This window comes from Crassostrea angulata, chromosome 1, assembly GCF_025612915.1.
Source record: "Crassostrea angulata isolate pt1a10 chromosome 1, ASM2561291v2, whole genome shotgun sequence".
Classification (NCBI taxonomy): Eukaryota; Metazoa; Mollusca; class Bivalvia; order Ostreida; family Ostreidae; genus Magallana; species Magallana angulata.
In genome coordinates this window covers 33,062,676-33,080,282 of record NC_069111.1, presented here as the reverse complement: position 1 = coordinate 33,080,282, position 17,607 = coordinate 33,062,676, and the positions used below count along the sequence as shown (strand labels likewise).

Here is a 17,607-nt window from a genome sequence, read left to right as displayed (position 1 = left end):
CCTCAAACAAAAGTTCATCGATTATTACTTCTGATCGATTGTTCGAGTAAACTTTGATTCTCATTAATTTCAGGGTGCATTCTGGGTGTTTTCTTCTTCTCTTCACATTCCCTTATCTACAGTTCGTTGCAAATGTTTACCTCCTAGAATTTGTAATGAGAGGTTCTTCGAGTTGAATTGAATTAAATATATGATAAATATATCATATTATATGTATTTAGGTTTTTTTAATGGATTGTGAGTTTTACTATTATACCTTTCGTTTTTGTTGTTGTATATATTGGTTACTTATTTACTTATTTATTTTCGTTACATACTGGCGCTCGTACATGTTTATTACATTATCCATTTTGTTGGTGATTTGGTAAATATTAGTGACAATAGTTTAATCTTTAATTGACAACCTTTACAAAACCATGCAACATATTTATTAACTGAAATGAAAAAAAAAAGTTTTCGTAACAGACTTTATTTATTTCCTTGGGCAAAATATCCCATTTTTCTAAATATTAAATCACCAAAACAAAAACAAAAAAACAAAACAAATTCCACAATTTTTTTTTTTTATTTTTCATCATCGAATATTGCAAAACAAATATTTTTTATTTTTGTACAAAGCCCCCCCCCCTATCATTTTCAGTTCAGCCTTCTTAGTCAATTTTGTATATTTTTCCTATAGTAAACATCACATACATGATATCATAATACTATGTATGAAAAAGGACACATTCCGCCATGAGATTTTTAGGCCTGTGATTTAGGTTAATATATTTACATCCACTTAATATGATTTCCCCTACATGTATTTCATACGGATATCGATTGTAATTCACAGCTCCATACAAACTGATAAGACTAAAATCTACATGATCCAGTTCTAACCAGTTTATGGATCGGTCGTAACCTTCAGCAACCGAAGAAAAATCACGGATTGTACGAAATATTCAGTATACAATATAAGACCTTTTAGCTATTTCTTTAATCTAAGCTTACTGATGTACAATACTTTTACTTACTTTTTACGATCAGTTAATATGTTGAAAGAAAAATGGAAATGATTCATGCGGGATATGAAGGTTGCGATCATTGCAGTGTCGCTACCTTCATAACCACATGAATTACCAAAGAAAGGATTTTATTGTTTAAATCAAGTGTGAACTTATAGAACATTACAAGTAGACTATCACTAATTAAAGCTTGATATTTCACGGTAGATTTCACTGTCAGGCAGATATCGATATTATAAACTTTTTTTTGGTATCAGTCACAGGGGCCAAGCCCGTTTTTACATTTATTTCAATGTAAGCATAAATAAAGACATTGAAATTGATGTTAAAACGGGCTTGGCCCCTGTGGTATCAGTGTAATAATCAGCGATGAAAAACAAACAAAGCAGAACATGATTCTTCTATCAATTTGTAAGATATAGTAATAAATATGTATACACGCATTTATATTGGTATTTTACCTCGCAGTACTACTGAGGTTACGTCACAATTCCTCATAAGAGGTAGAGTGTAGATGTAATAGATCGAGATCTATCTCGGTTTCTCGTGTACCATGCGGTGTTATGCGTTCTAAATAGGACACGCATAAAAAGGGCCGGTAGATTCAGACCCGAATAAATAAACGGACTATCTAAGTTGTAGAGCTTCGAATTCTATTTAATAACATGTTGACTTTTGTCAATAAAATATGCCGAATGAATTCATTTTAATAAATGTCGAGTTTTTTATCTGGATACACTAGTGTTCATACTGTTTTTCAAAAATGGCATCAATTATTGGAAAGATGAAATTGATAAAATTAAGTTATTATGAGACTTCCACTCGATTGTTCCGGAAAAGCTGGTTGTGCCTTTGTAATGACCATGAAGTTTTGGATTTTACTTTTTTGGTTGAGAACTACATGATTACTAGACTTAAATCTAACAATATCCAACACTTGTATATCAATAACTATGCAAGTCGTTTCCTTTTTTCAAATTTTAATTAGTGTAGAGAAATATCCTATTACGATAGGAGTTACCATATATTTACTTTGAAACTCTTCAGCCAATGATAACTGAATAAAATCAGTTCCACGCGTCCATGGCATTCATAATGCCAAAAAGTGAGTGGGTTTTTTGAGTTTTTTGATCTGTGTTTATTTCTGATTTAGTTTTCTTTTCGGAGTAATTTAGTGACTTTTTTTAATATATTATATTTGTTGAGGTTTTTCTTAATTTGTTCTATTTTTCTTAAACGTGTCTTTTTTATGGTGATGAGGGAGGGATTTACATGTACATGATCATGATTACATATCATTTTTCATTTTTGACAAAGTTTAAACTATTTTTGCTCGTTTAGGAATTAATCTTTTAATCTGAAATCTGATACTGTTGGGTTTTTTAATAACCAGTTGGGGTGGGGGTTGGGGCGTGTTGTAGAGACTAATTCCATCATAAACGAAATATCTGTCTGGAATTCATACGCAATTCGGATCTTAAAATACGTGTATTTGTTCTATCGTGTTGTTTCGTAGTAGTGTGACAAGGATTTTATATGACATTTAAAACGACTTTCGAATTTGAAGATGGTCCAAAATTAAGACATCTTCAAGGACGAAAAATTTCAGAGAAAAAACATAATCATCCCGCGGAGGTTCATGTACAGTGTATGTAGGTCCTTAGTAATTTTCTAGGAAAGCAAAAGTATATCTCCGGTGAACAGGTGTCTCGGTGGGCAATCTTCGTTTTTGTGCGCTCTTTAGCAGAAAAAAAAAACCAACCGGCAACGTGATGCTAATTGTTCTTATCTGCTTAAGGTTAAGCGTCAAGTACGAGTCATTTAGCTGCGACACAAATTGTATATGCCTTATTTGATTCTTTCAGATGCGTTTGCTCCAGTCGAGTCGCAGAATCCTCAAGGTAAATTCTATCACAATTATTGATGTATTGTTCGGAAAAAAATGCTTTTCTTTAAAAGGTCACTAGTCTAATTGCAGTTTGCAAGAGTGATGAACTCATTTTGTCTATCTCTGTTAAGAGATAGTTTGATGTTGTCTGTTTGATTTCGTCCAAATTTATTCTTCGATCGTTCAACATATCAATATAATCTTGCGTAGATATTATCGCATCGAGAAATAAAATATCTGATGTTTGCCTTCGGTTGGAAACGGGTACATATCCCACATGTACCATAAAATACACACATTGACTGACTTAATTTGCGGAGGCAAACAAAGTTTGCCAAAACTATTTTATTTGCTTAATTTATGTTTATTCGGTCAATGTTAATCACAATTTAAACTTATTGCTTACCACAGGTGCGTGCGCCAGTTTGTAAATTACAATGTACGTTACTCTTAAGGAAAACTAAAAACATCCTATTGTACATTCGGTGTATATAACAGATGAGTCAGAATGTTGAAGAGTATGTGAGCTGTGCTAATCAATGTTTGATTTCATTTCTAAAATTAATTCAGACGAAAAATCCAAGGTTAAAAGGACATGAAAAGAAGACCAAGATCCGGTTATATTTTTTTTAAAATCGCAAATTCAAAAATAAAATTGACATCCAAGGATAAATCAAGCTCGACTCTGTAGATACTGATTTTTAAATTTTTGATGAGATATAATCTTTTAACTCGGTATGTTATGTGTTGATGTTACAGTATTGAACTACATGTAGACTACAAAATCTTTCAGGATAAACGTGGATGGCACATTTGAAAGAGAATTCGAAATCGTCTAGAAATTCATATTTCTTCTTGATTTGAGAGATACAAATGAACTTGAAATTAAACTTTTCATTTTTTCCCTTATCGCCTTTTGCCTAAAAAGTGCAATATGAAGCACTTTAATAATTACACAACTTTTTTGTAATTTAGCAAATAACAAGGTTCTACACGTGACACATGCAAAGAAACCAAGCACACGCGCACCTGCGGGGTTAGTACACGAATCTGTCGTGATGAACTTAAAAAATATTTGTTTTGAAGATTGTCAATTAACAGGATAATCATATAATATGAGATTTGACAAATCGCAATTTATTTTTTATTCGATTGAAAAGATATTATAGAAAACATTTCAGAATCACCTTTTAAAGGCGCCCTTGCCGCCTGATATCATTCGTTGGCCTCTTGGCGAAAGAGATAATTTTCGGATCATTAAATCATATTGGATTCATTAAACAACACAGTCGAGACCTATCTTACTGAATTTATTAATCTCAGTTATATTTTTGAATTCATAATATTTATTTTAGTGTAACTCACTACCCCCCTACCCCCCCCCCCCCCCCAAAAAAAAAACCCACCCCAAAATCAAGTTTATTTATAGGGTGAACTCTAGAAATATATATGGACTCTTTATTTGCATGTGTACGAGTCGGTTAATGTAGAAAATGATTTTATCCCCACATGAGCCATTTGTTCAATAACCGTTTAAGTGAAAGTCAAACTAAATTTCTTTCGCCACAGGCCATTAGTCGATATTTTCAACAACAAAAAAATATATTATCATAACACCGAACTCCATCAAAGTATACACAAACGAAGTGCCATTTCTGTTAAGTTCCCTGCAGAAAGAAAGATAGATTCCTGGCTTTAAAGTCGGTACCTTCACCCTCCCCCGCTCTCAGACACGCGAAGGTCGGGCTACTAGCTGAAGGGGGCGACATTTGATTTGGATGACAACACTCCGGATCTGCTTTGTGTGGCAATGAAATACTAGGTGTAATTGTTTCAATAAAATTGTGGGAGGCAATTTGGAATGTACACCGGAAGCTTTTAGAGAACCTATTCTTTTTAGATTGAAAAAAAAAAATCATTCGTCACTGGCAACACACTGTTTATGACAGGCATTTTTTTTCACGCTGATCACACCACTTAATGAGTATTAAAATGTGCTACCTGAACTTTTTACACAAAATGAAAGACCTATTAAAGTGAAATATCATTTTTAAAACTCAAAGGATTAACATTAACTACAACTGAAATTTATACGGTATAAGGAACTCGTTCAGTTATAGTAGTAGTCATTTACCTATTAAAAACACCTTGCCTTTATTTCTGAGTCAGGAACTAACATGCAAAAGCATCTGTTATTTTCAAAAACTAAATTAAGAAAAAAAAGGTTCACCTTGACAATAACAAAGATTTCAAAATACAACAGAGTCTTCCGACAAATGCCTGATAAATCCTCGACAGTAAATTATTCATTTATCTTATGAATGTATATCCGCATTGTCACGTGATCGCTGTTGCTTGGAGAGTTAAAATCATGAATTCGTTCTCATGAACTTTGGAAATGTGTTTTGTTCTGTAGAATATTTACAACAAAGAGAAGCTTTTAATTACTACTCAAATGAATTTTAGTATGTAATTATGTACATGTAAGCAAGTTAGTTAGTGCATAATAGTCAGCAATATATATTTTAAAATACGTTTGACACGATCTACAATTAATTTTTGCAAAACACAAAGTATTGTAATTTTGAAAAAAAAAATGATAATATCGGTAAAAGCAAATATTTGCAAGGCACCCACCCCATCCTCTTATCGTCCCCACACTGTATAATAAAACTCAAAACGTGTATTGCTCTAATCCCTACTGATTGTTTTCCCCTTAAATAAACCGCTAAAATCACGCAATGCAGACTGCAGGCTAATATGTCTAAATCTAATGAACAGAAGCATTGATAACCCAACAGTGTTTTATGTTATATCACTATTACAGTTCAGAACAACATCTGTTTATTTTAAAAGAAAAAATCGATTGACTTTTCGTAATTTGCCACGATGTCTGTCTTTTTTTTCGGTCTCCTCTCGTCAGCGCTTATTAATTTCAATATACCTGTTTCCCCTTGCATGCTATGTCACCTGCCCGTGTGTATTTACAACTTATGCATTAAACAGGTCAAGTGCTCTCCGGCTGTCTCATGCTTTTCATTGGCTACTTGTTTTTTTTTACCTGTATTGTCAACGCTAAATGATTGTAGTTGTGACACACATTTGTGAATGAAATAGTTCGATGGCTATGCAAGCAGCCAATCAAATTACCTGGCGGCCTTCATTGGCACAGAGCGTCGTTTATTTATATCTAGCTACACGTGTCTGATTATCCAATTGTATTGTTCTGTTTTACAGGAAGTGACGTAGTTTTCCCTGTTGGCCATGTGACATCCAATTTGACAATGCCGTCTGTTAGCCCATCTCAATATGTATGTATCCAAGATACTAGATGCACTTGTTTTTTCTTAGCTGATTCAAAATGATTATTTCTGCGCCACAATGTGTGAAGGTGATAAGGAAGTCCATTTATCGTGTGCATTCGTTAATCTAAATTGCAGTTTTCGAAAAATAATAAGATTTTATTTCGATATTCTCTTAAATATCTGACAATTAATTTCTTTGGTCATTTTGCATTTGCAGATTTGCGATATGCTTGATCCATTCCCATTTGAGGAGACATACATAGAAGGCACTGATTACACGGGACAACAGCAGCAAAATCACTTTGAAAATATCGTGGAGCCTATATTTTGTTCCAGTAGCAATAATAGCACAACGGATCCTGCCAAGATGCGGGGAGAATCTCCGGACACAGCGTGCAAAGTTCCGGACTCTACAGACTTTTACCAGGGGTACCCTGCCCAATCCTACCCCACAGACTACTCGGAGAGTCACGAGAGACTGACGCAACCGGGAAATTATGATGTGCCTTACTGTGCTAAATTAATGGATAGTAGTCCCGTGTGTGAAGACAGAAACGCAAGTTATGACAGACAATATCCACCAAATAAAAGAGCGAAAATGTCAGGTATGCAGAAGTTTTGTGTTTTATTACTTTTATTTCCTTTTTTAATTTTATCATCAAATTACTTGTAACTATCATGGAAACTTTTTTCGATGGGGTTGATTTTTTTTCAAATACAGTTTTCATACTTTAAAGTAATTGGGATTTGGTACTTTTTACGAGAGTAATTTCTTGTACATATAACAAGTGAATATAGCGATTGTACTTTTAATCGAGAAAAATGCAGGTGAAAGCAACGCCAACCTAAAGATCATTTGAATTTTAATATTTACGAAAATGTTGCGCAGATAATTGTTCAATAGTTAATTTTTAGCTCAAGCGCCCAACGAATCAGAGTTGAGCTGGCTCGTTAATTAAGAATGTGGCATTTTCAATACATTGTATATTGTATCAGTCTATTGTAAATTGTGAAAATGGTAAAACCATCCGTGTCAATTCGATGTCATTAATTTTACACGACCAAATTTAAGTGACTCAAGGGGAAAATCATTGTACTAAATTTTTAGTTTTTTGTTTGTAGCTTGACGTTTTAATGTAATATTCAATGCATCAATTCAAAGAAAAACAAGAGCTTTTTGTTGCTAGGATTCTGTAACATATTCTATATTAAAATATTAAAATAGAATGAAAAGAATTCGAAGTCGATTCGAGTTCGTAAGGGCAATATCATATTAATCGCTCGTACATTGTAAAAGGTTTCTTTGAGTACAATTGTCCTCTCTGATATAATTCATTTAAACAAATAAAATGTTCGACATGACTATTTCAAAATAGTCATGTTGTATATTTTATTTATTAAAATTTCATTAAAGTACATGTATCACAATTGTAAATAAAAAAAAAATCGATGCGATAATAATCGTTAATATAAGTTGTATTTAGCTTTAGATTTTATTATATTATAGATAATACATGCATTTGTACTAATCGCATCTACTGTACGTTTTAAGAAGGAATCCAAAAATTTTAAGAACGCTTGTATTTTAATTTTAACTCCCAATACATTAGATCAAAATTGATTCGACCTGGCCGCAACTTGTTTAAGCTCTAAAACGTACCGTTTTCACCCCGAAAAAGTATTGTGATATTAAAACAAAGGATAAAAAGAGTTCACAAAAGAAAAAAACCCGTGTCTGAAGTTGTTAACACAAATCTGTCTCTTGTCCAACATGCCCATAACCCGTTGATCGTAGAATACTGCCTATCATTGCGTCTAATCATCACTTGTTTTCACCAATCATCTTTTCAATAAAATTTTCTTTTATTTCGGTATAATCATTAATTTGATTGATTCTAAACAACGTTCATAATTCCCAAAGAACCCGTTAAAGAATACCAAATTGCACTTATGTGACAAATGTTAAGATCATTTCGTTTATATCTTACATCATATTTATTTATTCATTTTTTCTTTGTTTTAAAACAGATTCCAATGAATTCGCTCGCTGGTCAAATAAGCACCCAGAACACTGGTCGTCTCAGGAAGTTCTGGACTGGGTCTTTTACGCCGCCGAGAAGAATGGAATTGACTGCGAACACTTATACGCGGAGAATTTCCGTAACATTGCCGGAATCAACCTCTGTAAAATGGGTCTGGAAGGATTCTTACGACTAGAGCCTACCTACGGCCGCCTGTTTTATAAAATGTTCAGGGATTTGTGTGATGGATGTAAGTCTCTCTCTCTCTCTCTCTCTCTCTCTCTCTCTCTCTCTCTCTCTCTCTCTCTTAACGTCAGTTTTCAAATGGTTTTTTTTGTCAAATCTAATGATTAATTAATTGTTTTTGCTTTAGTGTACTATCAACAAAGAAGCGAAAATCCCGGGCACCTAAGTCCAAAGGCTAACGATCTAAGTTTCTCCCCAGCAAAGCCAAGGGAACACATAACTATGAATTCCGATTCCACGCCTCTCGCTCCATCGTACTATTCCGTCCAAGGTAAATTTAAGCTCTCAAAAAGGCGTTTTCATTCATCATAATTTTTACGACTAAACTTGAAATAATAACTACTAATTTTGTATTTTTTTGTAACACATATTGTAATTTTTATTTAACTTTAGATATGGGGAAAATGGAGTCCGCCCCATCCCAATATATGTACGAAGTTCCGGGAATGACCCAATACAAATGCCAAAACATGCCACCGATGCCAAATCCATTCCAAGGTAAAAAAAAAAACATAATCAAGAAATTTAAACAGTTCTGTTTACACTAGAACTTTAACTTTGTTTTCTCATGACTTTGACTGGTAACGCTTGCGGTTTTTATCTTCCAGCTGCACAACTAAAGCATCACCCCCTACCCCCATACGGACACATTCCCTCCCAAATCATGTATTCCAACTTCAACATGGCCAGACGCCTGCCCTACATACACGAGGAACACATTCACCAACCCATCCGTCGGCGCCCGGGCCGTCCCCGAATCAAGAGTCAACATCATGACGAGGAAAACGGAAGAGAGAAGAAAGGTAACTATACTTTAACTTTACTCTAGACCAACGTTGATGTATTTATCCTGACTTTTAATCTACGTGTTTTTAAAGCAGACAAATCAGTAACTCTTTTACTTTTATCCGTGTGTTGTAGCGAAGAACCAGCATCTATGGGAGTTCATTTACGAGATTTTGATGAACCCTATGTACAACCCACAGTTCCTTAGGTGGGAGAACCAGAGGGAGGGTGTTTTCCGTTTTGTTCAATCCGAGGCAGTGGCTCAGTTATGGGGAGGCCTGAAAAACAACGAAAATATGACCTACGAAAAACTTAGCCGAGCAATGAGGTAACTAGTGCATCACAAATCTGACTAATTATAGTAGAAAAAGGTTATTTCTGTTCATTCATGCCATTACGAGACACGCATGGATAGATCTGATTCATTACAAACCATTGCTGACCATTTCCTTATGTTGTCTACTCACTGTCTCGATGCAGGGCAATTCTCATAAGGTCGATATAAAAAGTTGATAATCGAATCGATATACACAATGATTAACAAATAACATGAATGAATCGAACTGTTGGGCGTTCGACTGACTCATAATTATGTCTTTATCGTGCATGTCCCCCCCCCCCCCCACGCTGTATTGACCGTGAAAGTAGGTTTATCTTAAAACAAATCATCTACACATCCTCTTCTAAATCAGACAATAAATCCGCTTGTTGCGATTTATTAAAATCTAGGCTAGGGTATTTTTTCGTAAAGCAAACAGAAGGTGATTGTCGTATCGACTTGACAACTTCGTCACTATTTTCTACTGTCGTAAAAGCATGTTTAGTCAGTGTTAGTTAGAATCGTGTAATTTCTTAATAATGACGTAAATAAATTCGATAAGAAGTTTCCAGGACTGTAAATCAAGCATTCTAAGAAAATGTTATTCACATTTGTCTCAAAAATGTTCTTTTTACCACTTTTGGTTGTTTGACAAAACATTTATCGATTTTTACCTAGTTGTTATCATGTATTGCAGACACTACTACAAGAGGGGAATTTTGGAAAGAGTTGAAGGCAGAAGACTTGTGTACAAATTCTCGCGGGTTGCAATGGAGAGAGTGAGGGAAAAACGGCACTCGATCTGACTATCGAAGAATTGCAAGAATTAAGTACTGTATTAAATGACGTTTGCTAATCAGCAAAAAAGATTCACGCAGACCATCCAGAGAAAAATATGGCTGTTTTTAACAGTTTCCATGGATTCACGGATGCTGGCAAATTTCTGGACGTTTGACTAGCAGTCTCTAGTCAGTTTTGTGTGTTCAAGTCCCAAACTGTTTGGAATCACGTGCGCATGCGCTTACACGTAGATTCTGTCTCTCCAAAATGGCGAAAAACGCGCATAGGGAGAAAAGACAAAGACAAGCAAGAGTAATAAAAGGAAGAATTCTTTCCTCACAATTTTGTTTATATTATATTGTATGATTGTGATTATTTATTGTATCTGAAGACAGTGGTGAGAGAGACTACAAATTTTGAAGAAAAAAAATCGTTTTTGTACATTATGCAAAGCTGTGTTTGAAATGATTTCCTTGTAAAATATTCATCTACTGTACATACTGAGGATTAAAATGCATATGATTACGTGAGAGGGTTACATATAACTACTTAATTTTTTTCATATTCTGTTTTCTTAATTTGGTAATAACACATGAAATTTTTGTTCGGGGGGGGGGGGGGGGGGGGGGTTGAAAGTTTGTTTTAGTTTTGTATTCAAAGTAATGGTTGGTAGTTTGTTCTTCAAAGTATTACCATTAAACTTTTAAGCAAGAGAACTCGAAGTAATTTGGAAAGCTCTTTTATATTAACAATTGATTTTTTATAACACTTCACTGGCGGTATGACTTGCTCGGAAAATAACGTATTAATTGAGCATATTTGTGTTCTAGATTCTTTGAACATTTGAATTGATTTTGTATTTTATTTAACTTATGAATGTCTCTTTTTTTGAATCTCATTTATGTGCTTTTGTTGTTGTAAGTTATTTTTGTATGTTATTTATACAAATCATAAAGATTTTTTTCTTCTTCTGTGTCAATGAGCAACACAGCAGCGCCGCAGCAATTTGATATGTTCTGTTGGTATTTATTTCTTGTAAAATAAACTACAAAACGCTTGAAAATCTTATTCTTATTGACTTCATATTAATAAGAAATATTAATGAAAGACAAAAACAGATAAAGCACGTCAAGGAACTTTATGATCAAATAAAACAATGTATGACGTCAGACTTTGACATGTTATACGGCTATATAATTATTTTTAAAATCGCTGACATATTCTAAGTTTAAGGAAGAAAACGATTGGATTTTCACTCGCCATTTTCAGTTTTCCCTGTAGATGTGATAGTAAACATTGTTTTGAAATCCAGACAGCCATGTTCTTTGGAATTAAATAAAAACAACACACTTGAAGGGGAAAAAACATTAAAGGACACATTTTTCTAAATTCTTATTAGTTGTTATCTATCACACAGATGCAGTGTGTGCATACATGCTACTAAGATAGTTGTAACTTTTTTTGAAGTAACACATAGTTTGATTTAACTACATGGCACCTTTCGTAAATTAAAAACTGCATTACATTTAATAAAGACGTAGAATTAATCTCCTTCCCGATCTCTCCCTTGATTTGGTTTAAGCTTTATCTTGGGCTCAAACCTGTTGAAGTACTGTCTTTATATTACATAATTCCTTTAATAAAATCATATGTTTAAAGTGAAAATAGCAATGTACATGTTAAAGAAGGTGGAGTAGTTTTCTAAGCTTACATGTACATGTAAGTACATTTGAACCCGATACATGTATGTAAAAGACGAATAACATACGTACATTACATTCCGAAAAGGGGAACCCCCCGTTGGTCACAGAATCATTGATGACGTTCGAGACGATGTTTACGATCATAGAATTTGACATCAAACTGTTACACAGTATCAGGATTAACTGCCACATTCTGCGTTCTGGAGAGGAAATAAAAAAGAAAAAGAAAACATACAGATTTATTTTTAAATCATGTTGTCTACGATTAACTTGCTTGATATGAAGAAAGTCTATATTATGGAGGGAATTGTTATATACAAATCTTTATACTTTATTTTAATAAAAAAAAAACGCGTTTAAAATCTTAAACAATTTTCAATTTACACGCACGATGTAAATAAAGAAACACAATAATGTGATATTTAAATCTACGGTATGTTAGACAATTAAAGAAAATCATAGTTCAGAGGAAATGTAACCATGCCATACACATGCATGTGCATGTATAAACATATGTTACGTATCTGAAAATTTAAAAATTCCTTGCACGCACTTCGACTTTCAAGCGTAAAATAAACCCATTTAGCATATACAATATAAAAGTACAGTCCTAATACATATTCTGGACTTTTATCAATTCTAACTTCGTTTGTGTGTTTAGATTTGAGTGCAAACTTTTATATTTGCATGTAACACAAACATACAATAATATTTTTTGAAAACATCAATAAATTAAATGATATCATCCAAGTCAGTCGAGCTTCATGTCCGCTGTGTAATTTTGAAAATGCATACATGTACGTTTGATTATGGAGACTTGCAAATATTTAGGGTAAGTTAAACAACCGTTCACAGCGAAAAAAAAAATGTCAACAACCTAATAATAGAACAAACACACATGACCGCACCAATGCAAAAATAGCATTTCATTGTATACACGTTTCTAAATTACTCGATCGCCAATCTATTTTTAGTGTTTTGTTTTTACATGTACATGTATGTACCTGTAATGAGTTATGTGCCAAGACAATAAGGGGAATAAACAGCATCGAACTTTTTGAGATTTAGAATTACGATTGACATGAGTTCAGAGACCTTGAAAACATTTGATTATTTACAGGTTTATACTAAGATTTGATTTTTTACAGTTTGATATTAAGATTTCATTTTTTACAGTATTTGTATTATACTAACATTTTATTTTTATAGTATTACACTAACATTGAATTTTTTTACAGTATTTATATTACACTAACATTTGATTTTTTACAGTATATCACTAACATTTTACTATATATGTACGTCTTACTTTCAATTTGACGTCATAAATGTGTCTTATTAGTTTTAGCATTATTATTCATTCATATTGCGAAACTAAAAAAAGATCATTCAATTAATTGTCAAATAAAATTGTAAAGCACACTAAATACTTCTAGTATATGCCCTTCAACACAGTGTCTTTTCAAATATCTCTATAGGTTAATTGCCATTTTTATGCAGTGATTAGTTGTTGCATTTACTGATTTAGAGGAATTAAAAGATCACAGAATTTAATGGAAAAACATATTAGGATGTAAATATTGTGAAGAAAATGATCGGAAACTGCTGGTGGACAAACCGAAAGACAGCAGCAAAGCAATATGCCCTCCCTTCTTTTTTCCTCCATTTTTCAACCCTCAACGCATGTATTGTATTATATTCACTTTTGTTTGTTGGATTTTTCGCAATACTAAATTATGCAGTTAAAAAAAACTGTCATTGTCATGAACTATTTTCAAAGGTGTTATTTATAGTTTAAATGGCAATACAGGAGTTCAAATTTCACAATTACTTTCTAAACTTCTTTTGATTACATTAAACGTCATTGATTCTATTCACATATGTGAAATTGATGAAAAAATGTTGAAAAGAATTCAACTTATTAGACCAAAAATATATATGATTGAATTTTGTTCATAACCTCATTCTCTCTCTTTGCGACTTGATCGTAGATACTTTTCTTGAAGATTCTCGAAGTTATCATGGCGCTTTCGATGTGTATACTGATACTCTCATAAACATGTAATGATTTTGCTTCCCATAATATGTGACATTTTTGTACACGTTCAACAGTATTTCACGAGTAGGACAAACACCATCAAAGAGAGACAACTCAAGTGACATTTTCCGGAGCAAGCCACTGTTGTCTATCTTTGAATTGAGGTGATAAATAAGCATCATACGTGCGTTCACATTCGTAACTGAGGCTTGAAAAATGTTGTTTAGAAATGTATATGAAAAATATTGACAGTGATTGACACATCACTTACCATCAGAAGCGTTGAATGTACTTGAGAAATAGCCGAGCCTTTTATATTTCAAACAACATTTCGAGACCGAGGAGGTTATTTTGCAACATTCACGAAAACTCGTACTTTATTTCTCAAGTACATTCAACGCTTCTGAGGGTAAGTGATGTGCCAATCACTGTCAATATTTTTCTTTTCTTTTTTTTCTTTTTTTCTTTTGTTTTATTTCTATTCTACTAACAGCCCAGTATTTCTACAGATCGTTTCTCCTATAGAGAGACGATCTATGTCATTTTGACGGCTGTTCCGTGTAACCCCAATGGTTTTGTCAGTAATGTTTACATGTGTATCGATCAAAGGAATCACATGCAGACGACATAATTTTTCTTTGGATTTTTAATACTCTTTACTTATTCATAAAATATCTTTGAATCATGTTCCTAATATCTTAAGGGCAGTTCAATACGATTATTACTACATATTTGTACTAGACGTTTTATATTTTATGTAAAAACACGCAGTGAAAATGTGCTAGGGAGGTCCTAGGAACAGCTGCATTGATCATTTGAGGCAATACACATCGTTTTTACTGGAACTAACACGTGAAAATGACATAGTTTTAAAACTTTTTACGGTTTGAAGTTGTACTTTCATGGTCAGTGCGAGACAAATGGGTATTTCTGATAATTTATATACTGATGACGTTCGTGGTATATTGGAGATTGTTATACTTTCATGTTAAATACTGAAATCTGATTGGTTAAGACGCAGTTAATAATATTTACTATTACCCTCAGCGTTAGCAACGCACTTGGCAACGGGTAACATTAAAAAATGTTACATGCGCGAAAATTATGCGCGTACGGTTCGCTGTAGAATTCACGTTATTCCTATATAAAAGCAGTAAAATTTTCTTAAAAACTTTAAAAAAGACATTCAGTATAACAAAATAAATAGTGCCTGTTTGGGAGGATAACAGTTGAAATTGACACCCCTCGAAAACCATTGTCAACCTCCGCTTCGCGTCGGTTGACAATGGTTTTCTCGGGGTGTCAATTTCAACTGTTACCCTCCCAAACAGGCACTATTTATATAATAATGTCCGCGGCATCTCTTTGATCTCGGTATTAACTGTTGTAAAATTATATACAATCATGAGGCTAATTATGCTATGCTATACATGTATCTATATCTATATATGAAAATTACATTAAAAGTTATAAAAATCATAAATTTCAACTAATCCATTGACAATATTAAAAAGTTTAAATTGATAATTTTTTGAATATTGGATGAATAAATTGCTAAATTGTACCAACGCTTTAAAACTGCATAACGATAAATTAAAAATGTTATCTAAAAATCAATACTGTCTTCGTCTTAAGCCAAGGTTGGGAGTCCGCATAGATCACTCCATGAGAGAGAGAGAGAGAGAGAGAGAGAGAGAGAGAGAGAGAGAGAGAGAGAGAGAGAGAGAGAGAGTCGTACATGTACATGTTGGCCGTGGCTTGCGACGATGTATTAAGGCGTATCAATGGCGTATCAAGGAATAACTGGAATGGAAAATATTTCAGAAAAGGGCCCCCATGGACCCTGAAATATTACAGTGAGATGCGTTCCATTTGTTTGAACACAAATTTCAAAATATAGTTTTGTGTGACAGGATTTTGTACTTTGAGTGACAATTCAAGTTATTTCATAGCTTTGATCAATTACTGTTCACCGTGTACAGTACGTATTTATGAATTTAGTCAAACTGAAGTACATGTATCGGCTTCATAGAAGTCAAATACCTAAGAACAGTCTCTCATTCAAGGTCATATTTACTAGAAAACCCGTGGGTTCCGAAGATGAAAAAAACAAATTCTAAAAAATAATTCTTAAGGATGACGTTTACTCAGAATGAAAAATAATTCCACTGATGATAATGAAAAACCAACTATTGTGTGTTATAGACCTTTTATTGTGGTGTTATTTTTCATTTTCAAAAAAATAGGTCAATGACCTACTTTTTGAGTTAATGGCCATTGTATATTTTTGGAAAATTTAAGGAAAATCACTCAAAATTTTACACTATTATTGAGATTTTCTTAATTGTGAAAATAATACAAATTGCTCAACACTTCTGAAAATGAAATACAATTTATGAATGGCAGTGACACTAAATACATACAAAGCATTATAATAAAGTTTTATAAATATTCCAGTCCGAATTTCCTCTATCACTTTTCAAATTCCTACCCATTTTTGATCCAATTTTACAAAAAATTGAATGATGATAATACAAAATCATTTATAGTTTTAAACTACTTATATTGATCTTATTCTCTTGGCATATAATTTAAATGAGGTCAATTATCAAAATTTTGAGATATGGTGTCTTTTTTTTGTTTTTTAAGCATATTTCAATATTTTTTAAATTTATGCCATACGGTTATCATAATGAATAAATAAGGTAAAACTACCACAAAATATGCAAAATTATATAGACTAAAATATAAAATCTTTACTTTTGATATTAGAGTACTTCCTAAAATGTTTAAGCAGAAAACAAAATCTGCAAAATTTAGTCCGAATTTCCTCTGTTTGGCTAAAAGTCTATTTTTGTTTTGGCATAATCCCATAATATAGCAGAAATATCGAATGTTATGTCAGTAATAATTCATTTCACAGATACTTTTTGTGTTTAGAACAAATTTTACTCATGACATTGAACTTTTTAACAATCCGAATTCGAGAACTCAAACCCTGAGTAAACAACACCCTTAAAGGTATACATATGTAGATACATGTAAGAGTGATCTTGTTATTATATATACATGTATATGAAAACCATATATATACTTTTTACCCAAATGGGTAGATTTCCTCCATTAACTTGCAAGGTGCCATTTCGGAACATTGCAGTACTAATCATTAATGAAAGTGAGAAAAGTTGAATGAATTGTCGAAGAATCAGTGATCGCCCTCGGGACTGACCGTTAATTTCTCTCACGACAAGATTTTTTTTAGAATGTGTCTTTTACTAATTAACAATTTTTAATTGTCAATGAGTCCATGACTATTATAATTATGGACTCATTGACAATTAAAAATTGTTAATTAGTAAAAGACAAATGTGTTGTAATACACATGAACATAAAGACACCCATACATCTTTTATTGAAATGTATTGGGAAACGAAGTCTTTCTTCAAATAGAAGAATACAGTATATCCTTAAAAATCCAGTGACTGATTTGTGGGGTAACGGCATGCGCGGATCT

At 33.0% G+C, this 17,607-nt stretch overlaps 1 protein-coding gene across 7 annotated transcripts in view; it reads left to right on the top strand.

The window, feature by feature from the left end:
• Window positions 1–11,415, top strand: part of LOC128173812 (ETS-related transcription factor Elf-3-like) — a 28,339-nt gene extending 16,924 nt beyond the window's left edge. For 4 of the 7 annotated variants that reach the window (XM_052839493.1, XM_052839500.1, XM_052839520.1 and 1 more), the window contains exons 2-10: window positions 2,873–2,908; window positions 6,133–6,206; window positions 6,418–6,805; window positions 8,229–8,471; window positions 8,595–8,738; window positions 8,861–8,965; window positions 9,076–9,270; window positions 9,389–9,581; window positions 10,270–11,415. In XM_052839493.1, coding sequence (XP_052695453.1) covers window positions 2,873–2,908; window positions 6,133–6,206; window positions 6,418–6,805; window positions 8,229–8,471; window positions 8,595–8,738; window positions 8,861–8,965; window positions 9,076–9,270; window positions 9,389–9,581; window positions 10,270–10,378 — 1,487 coding nt within the window. In that variant the 3' untranslated portion in view covers window positions 10,379–11,415. Of the gene's footprint in view, window positions 1–2,872; window positions 2,909–6,132; window positions 6,287–6,417; window positions 6,806–8,228; window positions 8,472–8,594; window positions 8,739–8,860; window positions 8,966–9,075; window positions 9,271–9,388; window positions 9,582–10,269 lie in introns of those variants that run through there. The other 3 variants (XM_052839507.1, XM_052839527.1, XM_052839513.1) reach the window with 2 other exon arrangements.
• Window positions 11,416–17,607: the final 6,192 nt, after the last annotated feature.